The sequence below is a fragment of the Leuciscus leuciscus genome (genome assembly GCF_965113295.1).
Source record: "Leuciscus leuciscus genome assembly, chromosome: 5".
Classification (NCBI taxonomy): Eukaryota; Metazoa; Chordata; class Actinopteri; order Cypriniformes; family Leuciscidae; genus Leuciscus; species Leuciscus leuciscus.
This window is the reverse complement of record NC_138729.1, coordinates 35,556,263-35,572,363: the sequence shown is the minus strand read 5'-3', so window position 1 is coordinate 35,572,363 and position 16,101 is coordinate 35,556,263. Positions and strand designations below refer to the sequence as shown.

Here is a 16,101-nt window from a genome sequence, read left to right as displayed (position 1 = left end):
ACTGGTTTGGGATTTTTTTTTTAAATCACGCTCTAAAACATGATATATTTGTCATTATTGACTTTCAAAAAGTCAAAACAGGCTAAAAGTGATTTATACTTGTTCAGATGTTCTGAAATACCCTACAGACCAGCATAAATCTTGATAAACAGAAAAACAATCATTCCTGCCACAAAGTGCCTTAGTGGCAGGTTTTGTTAAAGTAAAGAAAAACCCATGCTTGGCCATTCCTACAAGAGAAAAAACTGCATGTTCTCCTGCGAATGAGGAGTTAGCTGTGAAAATGACAAAGGGAAACCTGCCTGAGATGCTAGTAGCAGTGCAGATGCTATGGAGTGAGAGTGAGAGAGAAAGAGCTCTGCTAATTGGTCGGTATTTAATCTAAACCCCTCCCTGCAAACCTAACGCCCTGCTCTCACTCAAAACACACCGACACTTGTCAGACTGAAGCCCCCCCACAGCGTCTCAGTGATGTGCCTCAACAGGAGGCAGCGATAGAACGTCTATAAGCCTCTTCAACTGCTCTCAGCTTAAACCTCAAAGGTTTTTCACAGGCAAACCCCTCCGAACAAAACATTGTGTTGTGCACGGCTGCTGAATCACACTGGTAAAGATGCATTTATTGATATCTTTTTTCACAAAGGACTGAATGCACATAAACTGAAGCTGCCGTATCTACTGCGTATATTTGATATTTAAAAATGAAAATTCTGTCATCATTTATTCACCCTTCTGCAGAGAATTCAAGATGTTTTGTAATTTTTTTTATTGACTATATGCAAGTTAATGGGCAATGATGTGTTTGTTCCTTAGAAGAAAGTCAGTCAATTAAAATGTTAATTTATCAATTTTGATATTAATATTTGATATTGAATATTTACTATATCAAATATTTAATAATATAATTAATTGCAACTATTTAAAGAAGAACATGTTTCTTCGCATAATAGTATGCTGCGGTTTATGGAGCCCCACACATGACACGCAGGAAAAAATAATGTATATCATGGCCACAAATGAACAATTCATTTCCATGACTTCCTAATATGTCAGCACGTTTTACTAACGTAATTTGTATGCTCTGTTATGTTCTGTTTTGGTTTCGTTTCTATGTGCTCTGTTCCTGTTTTGCCTGTGTTCCCTTTGCTAGTTTGTCCCCTTGGTTTTTTATTGCGTTCTCATGTGTTCCTTACATTACGTTAAGTTATGTTAATTATCCCCGTATGTATTTAAGGCCTGAGTTTCCTTCATTCTAATGTCCGGAATCGTCAGTATTAACAATTCCGGTATCATCAATATTAACAATCTCCTATGTTTTTCAGTTGTGGATTTAATAAAGACTGTTTCCTTACTCCTTTGTCGTACACTTCTCTACAACCCACCGTGACAGAATACCGGACCGAGACTAGATTGTTTTAGCTGCGTTTTTTTCTTTCCCCCCTTACAATGGATTTACCTGTGGTTCAGTTGTTCTTCCTCAAGGAGAAGAACCATTCACTGGAGGACCACACAAGGGACTTTTTAGATATGGTGTGCCTAACCCACCATCCGGTCCAGGGCACGCCTCCAAGTGAACAGTCCTTGGGGGAATTTCACCGCACATGTGGAGTGGGTGCAGGTGAATAAGGGATTGGCATTCACCATCTGCTCCCCTGAGGATGACATCACCAGCCCCAGAGGCCAGCCAGCCACCGCCCACACACTGCACGGACATGATGCCAGAGCCCACCGTAGACGGAAAGCCTGAGTCAGCCACGATGCAGACTGAGCCAACTATCGCCCAGGAGCCCGAGCCCCGCGGAGAGTCTGGCAAAGTGCGTGAGCCGGCAACACTGTGCATCGTCGTGGGACAGCTCGTGGAGTACGAGGGCATGGAAGGAACTACTTGCTAAGGGTGATCTGCAGCTGGTCTCTATTAATTTTTGTTATGATTTGGAAGAGGATGTTTCCCTGATTATCCCGTCCCCGATGGTCCTGCCCAGCTCCAAGTATCCTGTGTCTCCGCTGGTTCCACCCAGCTTCTAGTCTTCTGGGTCTTCACAGTTTCTGCCCATCTCAAAGTCTCCTGTTTCTCCAGAGATCCCTTCCTCTCCCGCCTCCTCTTCCAAAGCCAGCCAGCCCGTCGGCCCCGCCTCCGCTGGTTCACGTCAGCAACTCCCTGGTATAATACGTCTGGCTCCGTCTTACCTCCGGCTCCACCTGGGTCCTCAGTCACACCAGCTCCACCTCAGTCCTCTGGCACCCTGGCTGCACCTCGGACGCTCATCACTGCGGCTCAGCCTCCAGAACCATCGATGTTGCGCAGCCTCATCAGCTCTCCATCTGCACCCTGGTCTGCTCTTCCATCGGCCATCCTTCCATTGTCAGCCAAGTCTCCACCATGGCTCCTCCCTCCCTCAACTCTGCCGTGGGCCATTATCCTGGCTGCTCTCTGGGTCCCTGCCAAGCTACTTCTGCTCATGGATCGTCCCACCATCATCGCCCTGGTCTCTCCATCTGTGTTCCCTTTGCTAGTTTCTCTCCTTGTTTTTTGATCGAGTTCTCACAAGTTCCTAGTTACAGTATGTTAATTATGCCTGTATGTATGGAAGCCCTGAGTTTCCTTCGTTCTAATGTCTGTCATCGTCAGTATTAACGTCAGTGCTTGCGTGGTTGTTTATATTACTCCTATGATCTCCTGTATTTTAACATTGTGGATTTAATAGAGACCGTTTTGTTCCTTACTCCTTTGTTGTGCGCTTCATTACAACCAGACTGTGACAACTAATTTGTTCTATCGTTTTAGTCAAATCAAAACGAGGTAACTAATAAGTTCAATGTGGCCCCGATTTACAAAAACAAGGGAATAAATTAAGTCGTGAGAACGAATTCTTAATTCGTGGCCATGATATAAAAAACAAATGAATGAATTAGTAAATAGTGGTCACAATTTACTAAAAGGAGAGAACCAATTCTTAATGCATGGCCACAATATACATATTGTTGTCTGCATGTCATGATGTGCAGAGCTCTGTAAAAAATCAACATTCTTATTGAGGATAAAGGAATTTCACTGGCATTGAAATCTGAAAAATGGTATCATGACAACCCTATCTCTAGTTTAAACATTGCCAGAGATGAAGGAAATGTAGCAACAGTGGGAGACTTGATTCAATATGCTCAGCTTCAATGAAAAGTTCACAATCGTTTGATCCCACACCTCCTGACCTGGTCGATGTACTAAAATATGCACAGAACTCACTTTCCTCTATGCCATCAAATAGATCACAACATGATACATACGTTGAGCAGAGAGAATCCACACAGAGATCACTCACAAATGAGCTTATCACCTTGTTTTTAGACACTGACAAACTCAAAGCATTTGACACTGTCCTCATCAATTAATGATGTTTAGGCCAACACCAAGGGAGGATTGCAACACCCTGAATGTCTAAAATACTGCATCTCCCTCCAAGCAAATTACTTTAGTCACTCACAGAAACACACCAATATTGACAGGTAAAGGTCCTCTGTGGCAACCACAGACACCCAATCTACTCTCAGAGAATCAAGAGAGAGCTAATCAGGATATTGCTTTAAGAGGTGCAACTACTGCAAAATATACATTTCTTTAACAGGAAGGTGGAATAGACACAGTGAAGACGGTTACTCAATGCAGTAAAAGGGATCAATACATATACAACATCTTTACAACATACAGTTGGGTACACTACACATAGGGAGTTAGAACTAGATTATAGAACGAAAAAAGAAGACAGAGCTCCAGTAATAGGACTATTAACATTTTTCGAGGGAACATGACTCAATTACTCCCCAGACTGCAGTGATCAAATAGGACAAAGCAAAAGCAAAAGCTCTGGAAAGATGGTGTTTAAAACTTCAGTTTGTTTCTTGACGTTGTGTTAGAAGCAGCAGAATATTCCATACCACCTACACAACACTTAACAGATGGAGGAGTAAAATATAAAGTAAGCACATATATTTCATTAAAAAAAAGGCATTAAACTACCAGCTAGTTTCGGACTCTCAAGCATTCATTGTCCATCCTTAAATGCAGCGTTTTCATTTTCTGCATTTCGGTTTGACCTTTAATGTTATCTTATACTGTTCTTACATTTTTCCTAAACAGCAGCCCATTATATTAATATAATATAAATTGTTCAATATGGCTTATTAAAGGCCTAGTTGACAACAACAAACTGTGCTCACATTGTTCAAAATAAATGTGGGTAACTGTGCAGCAATTGTATAACCAAGCCAATAAAAGCATAATGAAAAAATGTAATGTTGTGTAAACATTTGCATTTTTCACTAATGTTCATCTGGCGACTCAAATTTGAGTTTGAGCATCAAATTTATCCAAATGCAATACATTTCCTCTACATAATATTCAAAGCCCTCCTCAGGATCCTTTTCTATGGGAGCCCAGAAAAACACAAGGCTGCGAACATAATGGTCCTCCAGGGAACCCATGCAGCTCATTAAGAGCGACTGATCTGAGCAGGGAACCCCAGCGGCCATTCGGTTCATCGCAGCATCAACAGCAGCATGATACCTGGCCATCACCACACCCCTCACCCACTAAAGCTGGTTGGATCGAAGAGAGAGGGAGAGAAGGAGTGCGCCGCTCGAACACACAGCCATAAAGGAGAGTGGTGTAGCAAAGCCATTCCCTTACTGTTTGGTTCAATACAGTATTGATCGAGATGTGAACCCAGAGAGTCAGATATATTCTCTTATTAGCAAGTCCAAAGATCTTACTGGAGGCACATTAGAGCTGTGAGACTGGATAAAGGAGGGAAATACTACTCATTTTATTATCATTATTATTAATTTTTTTGATTACATAATTTTAATTTTTATATTATAAACTGTACTGATAGAACGCTATTATTTCCTGTGATACAATCCTGAGAGTAATGAAAAAAATGATGTAAGAATAACCTATGACTAATGACTAATTTGCAGTTTACATTAAACTGACACCAAGTCCTATCCAGAAGATATATGTTCCATGATAATGTGCAATATTTTTACATGAAACTGTCAAGTTTCTGTATTGTAGTGTGTTACATTTATGGTGTCTTAATTATTGTTGTTGTGTTGTCATGTGTGGATGCACCGTAAGGTTTGCTAAATCATTTCATTGTATAATATGCAATGACAATAAAAGGAATTGAATTGAATCCACAACAAACGCAACATTTTGTCAGTCGCTTCGATTTCTCTAGTGTCGCACAGGACAGCCCCGCCCACACTCCAAGCTCATTGAGCCTAAAAAGCAAAAATTGACAAAGAGTGATTGATTGTGGAAGCTAAAAAACATTGAATACTATACGACAAATCCCTCAAGTTCAATCAGGAAAACCATACAAAGGATGTCATCTGAAGAAGCATCTCATAACTCATTTAATACAAGATATGTGTTTTATGCTGTGAAGTTCATTAAAGGCTAAGCATTAACACCGCTGCAGCTAGTATGAGCCTACTGATAACCAGTACACAATTTTTACAGTAACAGGCCTTCATTACATCGTTCAGAAGTATTCAAAAGCCTGTACATATGTGATTTATAGCATGCTCTGATAATCGAACAGCAGTCCGGGATTGAAACATGGATCAATAAGTCTTGACTTAGACTGATCATACTGAACCGCTCAACTGCAGACCCTTTTAGGGTATGCTCTGATTGTGATTATTACCATATTATACCATCTTGCGCCACTTTAATGAAGCAAATCCATTTCATGCCAGACATATTATGATCTGGGTGATGGACCCACCTGTACTAAAGGTGACAGAGACTGCTTAATCAACTGACTTCCACCAATAAAATACTAAGGAAATAGGTGAACAGAGAGAATATTATATTATATAATTTTTATATATTAGTAAAAAAGTATAGTATAAATATATATTTGTGGATACTAGTATAAGTTTTAGATGTATAATGACTGTATAGATGTACACTCACCTAAAGGATTATTAGGAACACCTGTTCAATTTCTCATTAATGCAATTATCTAATCAACCAATCACATGGCAGTTGCTTCAATGCATTTAGGGGTGTGGTCCTGGTCAAGACAATCTCCTGAACTCCAAACTGAATGTCAGAATGGGAAAGAAAGGTGATTTAAGCAATTTTGGGCGTGGCATGGTTTTTGGTGCCAGACGGGCCGGTCTGAGTATTTCACAATCTGCTCAGTTACTGGGATTTTCACGCACAACCATTTCTAGGGTTTACAAAGAATGGTGTGAAAACATCCAGTATGCGGCAGTACTGTGGGCGAAAATGCCTTGTTGATGCTAGAGGTCAGAGGAGAATGGGCCGACTGATTCAAGCTGATAGAAGAGCAACTTTGACTGAAATAACCACTCGTTACAACCGAGGTATGCAGCAAAGCATTTGTGAAGCCACAACACGCACAACCTTGAGGCGGATGGGCTACAACAGCAGAAGACCCCACCGGGTACCACTCATCTCCACTACAAATAGGAAAAAGAGGCTACAATTTGCACAAGCTCACCAAAATTGGACAGTTGAAGACTGGAAAAATGTTGCCTGGTCTGATGAGTCTCGATTTCTGTTGAGACATTCAGATGGTAGAGTCAGAATTTGGCGTAAATAGAATGAGAACATGGATCCATCATGCCTTGTTACCACTGTGCAGGCTGGTGGTGGTGGTGTAATGGTGTGGGGGATGTTTTCATGGCACACTTTAGGCCCCTTAGTGCCAATTGGGCATCGTTTAAATGCCACGGCCTACCTGAGCATTGTTTCTGACCATGTCCATCCCTTTATGACCACCATGTACCCATCCTCTGATGGCTACTTCCAGCAGGATAATGCACCATGTCACAAAGCTCGAATCATTTCAAATTGGTATCTTGAACATGACAATGAGTTCACTGTACTAAAATGGCCCCAACAGTCACCAGATCTCAACCCAATAGAGCATCTTTGGGATGTGGTGGAACGGGAGCTTCGTGCCCTGGATGTGCATCCCACAAATCTCCATCAACTGCAAGATGCTATCTTATCAATATGGGCCAACATTTCTAAAGAATGCTTTCAGCACCTTGTTGAATCAGTGCCACGTAGAATTAAGGCAGTTCTGAAGGCGAAAGGGGGTCAAACACAGTATTAGTATGGTGTTCCTAATAATCCTTTAGGTGAGTGTATATAAAATAAAGATGTATATAACATTTTATTTTGAATATATATATATATATATATATATATATATATAAAGCAAGTTATTTATATAATTAAAAATATGTTATTTATATAATTTTATGTATAAAACAAAAAAATTATTATACACATAGAAATATATATTCACCTTTTGCAAATATCAAATGCACACATAGCAATATTAAGTGATATTAATGTCTAGTTTAAGAGACACGCTGTTATAATGTGACTTCTTTATGTCTGTTATAAATAAACTCCATTGGCTGCCTCAGATGTCCAGAGGCAAATAGACAACTCTATATCCTGAGGCTTTCTGCACAGCCTCTTCCGCTCCAGGAACAGAACTGCTTCCACTAAATCTGTTTATTGCAGAGAGGTGATGGGCTGACGTAAGCCTCTGTGGATGGACAAAACAAATCTCCCTGCCATTAGGCAGAGAAAGGCAGGACACTCCCTAGTGGTGCCAGTAACTATACAGGGACCAGCATCAGTGTAACACCATGCCCGTCACGGCACAGTGCCTCAGGATGAGCGCACATCCCTGTGGCCCGTCAACCAGTGCAGTGGAGCCAGTCATGTTGTCCATTTTAAATGACATCACTTCTTCCTTCAATATAAAATGAGTCTGCTGGTTGTCCTCCATTGAGATACTATTATAGTTTTTATTCATATTTTCCATTTTAATTTTAATTTTAAAGTTTTTGTAATTTTGCTGTGTGTTTTTGTCATTTTATTCATTTAAAAAAATATACGTTTATATATTATTTTTCAGACATTTTTATTTCAGTTTTAGTTACTTTAGCAGATTAAGTTAAAGAGGCCATATTATGTTATTTTACAAAGTCTTGAGTTTGGGGTCTACTAGAAGTTTTCATGCTTGAATGTTCAAAAAAATTATTTCTCATATATTATACATTTTTGCAGAGCACAATGTGCTCTGATTGGGTGGCTGGACCAGTGTGTTGTGATTGGTCAACCGCTACGATCATGTTTCGGAAATGTCACACCCCTTTTACCATAAATGTGAGTTTCAACACACTGCTCAAGCAACTTAACCAGGCTTTTTTTTTTTTTTTACATATGCCTTGGGCGGTAATTAATGAGGAATACTGTGAAGGTACATTCCCGGAAGAAAACTCAAGACTACAATCGAGGCGTTTCAAGGAGTTCAGAAACAGAGCTTACTGATATAGAGAATAACTCCATTTAAAGTGGACTTTGTACTTTGTAACTTTGCAGACATTTTTCATGTTTAAACATCACACACACTTGAAAATGTAAAAAAAAGAAAAGAAAAACATAATAGGTCCCCTTTAAACTAAATAAAAATGAGAATGGTTGGCTTGGCAATGAGCTGAAATAAAATGTTTTTTATATATTTTTTTTATTTCAGTTAACGTATTTAATTTCAGGTAATGGAACTGTTTTTATGGTTTTAGTTCTAGTTTACTATAATAGGCTTTATGTGGACAAACAAGAAAACAGGTCTCACTGCATCCACTTGTCAGAGAAAGTGTTAATGGCAGTACAAACTGAGGGCGACTACACTTTTAAGTTAATCAGCTAACCAAGCTAGGTCTTTTTATTGTTGCCGTTCTGTTTAATTTAAATATCTAAATGTTAGCGAGAAGAAGAAAAAAAACTGTTAGATATCAATTTGCTTATGCAATGGACTTCGTTTATGCTCATCTTTGCTCCTCCTTCGAAGGCATATTGAGTAAAACGGCTCTAAAGAAGCACATACAAAAGACCTGAACCGGAAGCTATTCAGAATACAGAAGTTTATGCGCATAACCCCCATAAACCTGCTACTAACCAATAATTTAACTAATACCTAGTGAAAATAGCACTGTATTGGAAAATACCCTGTGATATGACTTTTCTTCAAATATTTGAAATGCAAATGCACTGCAACTAAATAACTGTAATGCAATAATCACCATGTAAGTTCAATAGTACCAGGAACATATAAAGCTGGATCCTGGTATTGAAATTCCTATGTTGCCTCTCACAAAACCATCTAACAATGCAAATCCATTTCAGAAACACTTCAAACACAACCAAAACGAATAGAGCAATATCTCTAGGCAAATACGATGCAGACAGTAGCAATCATCTACACCAGAGTATAACTGCTATAAATAAGGATCAGAATGTCCCCGCTGTATTCCTTGTTGGATATGAAGTAGCTCCCTCTACACCCCATTACACCTCTAAAGTACCAGCCCAGTTGTAATATTTTAGCGCAAGCCAGACCCCGTGCATACAGACCCCTGGTCTGACTGCAGGCTGAGGCTAGATTCCCAAACATAATTTATCTATGTACAGGACCTCCGCTACACTGCCTGTGCTAGGGCCAAGCAGACCAATTTGCTTCTCCACTCAGTTCCACTGAGGTTTTTGTCAACGACAGCATTAAAACCAGAGCCGATCCTGACCTCCCTGGGGCCCTAAGCAAAATTCTGTTAAGGAGCCCCCATACCTGACCCATGAGCCATGTAAACCATTAGCCATTGCCACACAGTCACACCTGACACCCCAGTGCTCCCACTCCTTTAACTAGTACTAATGAAAATGTAATTCCTGATATCAAAAATAGACATTGTTACTAGAAAATGTACATTCTTAATATCAAGAATTCACATTTTAAATAGTACAAATTTAATTATTGATATAAAAAATGCATCCTGTGAATGAATAAAAGCTAAAATGGCTTGTCATAGCATGTCACTGTGTTTTAAATGATAAAAGTAATACTTGATACTTGATGGTTATTATTTACTGAGGGATGTGCATCCATATTGACCAGTATGTCCAGCAAATCAATATTTTAAATGCAATATAGCCTATAAATCAATAGTCAATGTCAATACATTTCTTTCCATCTTGCTTTATTGCAGAGTTCTAACTAAACTGACTTGGAGACTAGATAATCATTGTCTTGTTTTAAAAGTATGTGCGCCTATAATGAGGAGTGACATCACGCCCTTATTGTACTGGTCCCCACAGATGTTTCTGCTGGAAAGTGCGCGTTTCATTTCGTGCACGCGCATATGAACACATGTTAACGTGCAATGCGGTTATCTTTCCGAGCTGCAGTTTATAAACAAACACCGTTGCCCTTTGTCGTTTAGCAAACGTAAAAAATAGTTGTATTTCACTCTCACTTTTTTTTGTCAGGCACAAAGTCACAAAAAAGCCCTGGAAGTGGCCGGCATTAGCAAGCAAGACATAGAAATATTAGAGTTAGACAGACAGACAGACTAAAGAGAGATGCACATCAACTTAACTTTACTGTTCTTTGCTGACATCAAACGTGGAGAGGAGAAAACACAAGGTCGATTGCTGTTCCCACAATTCACTCTGATGGTGTTTTTTTTTTCTCTTTCTCTCTTTTCGTGACCAGAAAGATAGTTCCGCTTAATTTTCTCATCGATGTTGTAAACTTTCATTGACGCGCTTTGACACGAGGGGGAGGCGGGGCCATGAGTATTTTGCGGGGCCCTACGCAACTTGCGTATAGGGCTGATCGGCTCTGATTAAAACGACAAAACAATTGCCTATTTTCTTTTTCATGTCACAGACCATGGCCATATGCTTTATAAATACTGCTTTCCTTTGGTTTAAGGTTTGTCATTTATATAAAAACCATTCAGTAACCATTCAGTGATTCGCAATTTGAATAATATTTGAACTTACCCCGTCAACACAACAACAAAATCCATAACATTCCACCCATTGCGGAGGTAGGAGCCTTTATGAAAAGCAAAGCCTAGAGCGATAATCTTGATCCCGGCCTCGAAGCAAAATATTCCGATGAAGTAGGGTTCAGTGTCATCCTGTCATGATTGAGGAGAGACACAAGCAGTTATTCATACAAATTAAGATACAAGATGCAAGTTTACAATGAAACGAAGTATAAAGAGGAACATAAATCTCTCAGTGGCAAGCGCACTGAATATTTTACAACTTTCATTAAACTGTTGTTCTTCCACAGAACACTGAAGCAGTGTTATTGAATACAGTAAAATAAAGCAAATTAAAGTTGGAGAATGGGGAGCCTTTTACAATTTCTCAGTATATTCTATATTCTCAGTATAACTCTTCAAAGCAAACCTCTAATAACAGAGCATCTAAAAATTGCAGTTCATAAGTGAAGCACATTTTCAATACCCTGACTATATGGAAGTACATGACAAATGTTGAGACAATAACAAATCAAATGGTGAGAATTAAACTTTTAAATTATAATAGCATGTACACATGTTTATAAAATCTCAGAAGAATATACATGAAAAGAATAACACAGAATGTTCAAGAAGAGTTTTAGCGGACAAGACAGTTCATTTTTAAGTTAAATGTCCTCTTTTATAATAGACACTGATCAAATCAAATCAAATCTCAAGCACCAACAAAGATCTGTGGATCAATTTAGGAGGACGGTTAAAGGATTCACTGTTGAATGACTGACAGCAACTCACAAAGGATCGATGTGTCTGCTAAATGAATCACATAAATGAGGGCTACGCAAAATGTTGACCTACAGTAACAACTGCTACTTACAAAACCTTTGGTGAAACAATAAAAAGTTTCTAAAGTAAAAGCTTTCTGCACCTGAACAGAATAATTCTATAATTCTAACACATAAACAACTACAATAAAATTGCAGTGTGATTAATGAGGGAAAGTCCAACTCACCAGCCGCTTTGACATGGGTGTCTTGTCTAAAGCTGGTAAATGCTGCTCTAAGCCCAGTACAATGCAGTTTGCTATGATGGTGGCGAGAATCAAGTACTCAAATGGAGTGATGGTGTTAAGGAAAGAGTCCATGGGATACAAATAGTTTGAATTAATTCACAGCAATAACATGATCATCGAGCAATTTTGGAAGCTACGGCAAAAATCAATAAAGAGCAGTATAAAGAACAAATACCGTAAATCTAGAGCTATTATTCACTTCAAAGTGTATCTATGTGAACCACTGAGACTTCTTTGGAATAATATTTAAAATGCACCATAGTTTAACTCCAATAAAAAAATTTTATTAACAAGAATTACTGATGAAAATGACCTCACTTCATATCAGGTACCGTATGGCTCAGTCAAGAGCTGTGTGAACTGCATCATTCCTCACAAAGCTGCTGGTTAGTGGGGAGGAGGATAATTATTTCCCGTGGCACGTCAGACTAGTAGACTCATTGTAGTCTGAGCATAAAGACATTCATTTCATGAATTATCCTCCCTTAGTGCTGATACATGAGAACTGGGACAAAACAGACAACAAAATTGAAAAAAAAGGTTTATGTATCAAAAAAAGTACTTTGGATTAATTTTGTTAAGAGGTATTCATATATACGTTTGGGTACAATTTCCATTTCTCACAAAATGTGTTTTAGTCACCATTATGGATCAAACTGATTTTCAGCTCAATCTGATTGAAATTTAATTGGATTAATTTCACAGGTGAGGTTGGCAGGTGAAGTTGTGAGATATGTTTTGATATCTCAATAATCAATAATTAACAGTGGTTTGATTAATGAAAAAACTCATTACTTAACTGTCTATGACTACAAAGAGAAATTGATCACATATTTAACATTTGATTTTTTTTTTTTTTTGTCTATGTTGGACTTAACTAATAATAAACAATACAGCAAAGTTGGACAGCAAATGTGAAGCCTGCTGCAAATAGAAACATTTAGCCAGATATTGGTAAATAAGCATTTAAAATGCGTCAAATTTCGCCTTATTTTTTCATTAAGTTTTAAGTTAACAAAATCGAAATGTTAATTCTAATATTTATTCTACGGTGGTAAACTATTCAGGCTCCATCACTTAGGCTTTTCCCTGTACGAGTTTTAAACACGTAGGCGTTTCAGCACCTTGGAGAGCGACTAAAACAGCCCCTAAACTCTTCCACGTCAAAGGGAAATGCTCAATTTCGCGAAATCATTCAGATTCGGGACCATGAAAATTTGAGGACCGTCGGCTGGGCCTCGGAATGATATTAGCGCCCATAACGTTTAAGCACTAAACTGTTTCGCTTAAATTGGCTAGACTATCAACTTTATTGCTTTTGGACCGTTTCCTGCGACATAAGCTGCGATTGCTCTTTTTATAACGCACAGACTAGCAGGTATATCTCAGTTACTTTATGACTGGCTGGTATTCCCAGAGGCAATTCTCCTGAGACTGCACAGCAATTTAGGCAGCCCAATGCAAGAGCTGTTCTGGTTGCCATGAGCGACAGAGACCGAGTCTCGTTTCCTGACTGAAAAGAATCAATACCGCAGTGACTGGATGAGAAAAGGACAAAAACAATAAAAACTCTAAATGGCATTTCACGTCACGAGACTTAGAGACTTACTCAGATCTACAGATGTTATATATCAAGCAATCGCGAAATACATTCCGCATGCTAATCGAAAATATTAGAATACTTAAAGCTAATCTGAGGCATTTTCCAGGGACACGTATTTCGAAACCAACTGACCCCTCTTGTAATGTTTGCTTCATCAGCGAGACACCACCCTGCGTAGCCTACTGCATGTCATTTCAATCCAATAAGAGTAAATGTAATCGAAACAACTTTTACATAACTTATGTTATGTTGAATAAAACGATACCTCGATAAACTTTTGCGAGCTTAACTAGCATATTAATAAATGTAATTTAAAAAAACACACTGATAGGTGAACCCGAATTACTGCTGATTACAAAGTCTACAAACTGTTTTTTTTTACAGTCATATTAGGCTATTTTACCCTCTTACAAGTGCCTGTGATTTGTGTAAAGGATATGGCCACTCCGTTATTTTCTTTGCATATTTCCGAATGATATTATCTTCGCTGAAGATGAAAAGGGATCTGTTGACTGTTAAGCAGTTCTGTTTGACCGGTATTGGGTTGTATATGGCCATTGTCCGGGCTCTTTGGGCCATTGTTTGCTTATAGACCCTCGGTCCGGGCGGGGGGCCTGGCTGCCGGATGGCCCCTCTGACTGGACCCGCTGGAGAGCCACCGCCTCCATACCGGGTCGGAAGATCGTCTTCGAAGCGAGCCATTCTAGAAACGCGCAGGTTTGACTATAGAAATCCAAATTCACATCAGACAGAGTGTAAGTTAGAAGCATCACAACGCGCGATGTAGTCCCAGCCACGAGTTCTTCTCATCCGTACAGGTCTGGCATCCAACAAGAGCTTGTTCAGCCAGAGTTGCTTAAAGTATTCCAGCCATTCAGAGCACATCTAAACGCATCTCTGTTATGAACCGAACGCCAGTTAAAGTTTGTCGCTCCACGTTACAAAATCCATCAAAAAGCGACCGGTCATTTCCAATAAAGATCCTTTTCACGCCTCACTCGAAGGATTTAGATAATCAGCCATTTCATGAAATAAGTCCTATCAGAAAAGGTGCGTTTACAAACTGTGTCGCGATTGAATGGAGTCAAGCCCACAGATTGTAAGATCCCGCTCCCCTGCGCGCGACGCTGATGCAGATGCTTCGATGTTTTCCTCCGATCTTGCCTGCACTCTTCGCTCTAACAGATGATGACACGCGCAGTCCGTCGCCCTCGTGCTTTTATCGTTGAAATGAAAACGAGCAAAGGACATTAACACCTCTTTTTCCACTAGACCGTAGCCTGGCGATGAAATTTTAACCAATTTCTGCAGCCGCTGGTTCTTCTGAATCAGATCACGTGACTGTGAGGCAGCCTGTCAGTGGCTCCACCTGTACCGCTACAGTCTCCATGGCACTGGGGCAAGAGGGGGAAATACAGCGTGTCCTCTTCCACACCCCAGCAGTTCATTAAACAGTTACTTAAATGGGTTTAATGGCTACTTTAAAGCAAGTTAACAAGAATCCGGCACATTATATGATGCATCGGTGCATCTGCAGCTGCACTTCCCACAACTGTAAACAGATCGTTGATTTATAAAAGGGTGGAACCGGTTTTGGGTGGGGTAAATCAGGACATTATCTCGTGACGGACGCCTTTCGGAGGCTCTCCGATCTCTTTCAGATTTACATTAACCCTTCAGTAGAGCTGAAGCTTACTCTGTTTGTAGCCTAAACCCCGGTTTTTGAGACATTGTATCCCACGGGAATTTATAATTGGTTTTCGATTTGAATACATTTTGCTCTATAGGCTGCATGTCGTAATTTACGTGCTTGATCGATCACCTTTGTAGCCTACTCCTTTTTAAAGCACACATGCAGTGGATTTGAGTTTCAGAAAAGGCTGCATGACATTTATGTGGTAGAACAAAACGTGAAATTTACTTTAAAAAATACTTTGCTAAAAAAAACAAAAAAACAGTCCTTCAGTGAAATTCAGAGTGTGCAGAGGTATGATTTTTTAAAAGAAGTTTCTTGTACTTTGTTGAATCAAATCAAAAATACAGTAAAACAGATATGTTGTAAAATATAATTACAATAAAAATAAACGATTTCAATATGTTTTAAAATGTAATTTATTCCTGTGATGGTAAAGGTGAATTTTCAGCAGCAAATACTCTACATTAGTCTGCTTTCCTTATTAGCAATATTGAAAACAGTTGTGCTGCTTAATATTTTTGTGGTAACCATATGTATTTTATATTAGGATTCAGTTCAAAAGAACATTTGTTTGAAATAAAAAAATAAACTTTTGTGACATTATAAATGTCTTTACTGTCAAAATTTGTATAAATGTAATGTGTTTTTTGTATTTAAAAAAATCTTATTGACAAAACATTTGTGTGTGTTTGTGTGTATATATATAATTTTATTATTATAATTATTTATATTTGATGGAGTGACAGATGAAACACTGAATTTGATACATATACCTATAATTCATAATATGCTTTAGTGAAATTGGTGTGCTTTGTGTGGGCCACAACTAAATTACAAATGACCAAA

General features: G+C 38.9%; 1 protein-coding gene across 1 annotated transcript in view; it reads right to left on the bottom strand.

Moving 5' to 3' along the window:
• cacna1ba (calcium channel, voltage-dependent, N type, alpha 1B subunit, a) overlaps positions 1-15,946 on the bottom strand; it is a 110,692-nt gene extending 94,746 nt beyond the window's left edge. The window contains exons 1-3 of the mRNA XM_082169297.1: positions 14,000-15,946; positions 11,897-12,003; positions 10,898-11,037 (exon numbers count right to left, since the gene is read on the bottom strand). Of these exons, the coding sequence (XP_082025423.1) occupies positions 10,898-11,037; positions 11,897-12,003; positions 14,000-14,261 (509 nt within the window). The 5' untranslated portion in view covers positions 14,262-15,946. The remainder of the gene's footprint in view (positions 1-10,897; positions 11,038-11,896; positions 12,004-13,999) is intronic.
• Positions 15,947-16,101: the final 155 nt, after the last annotated feature.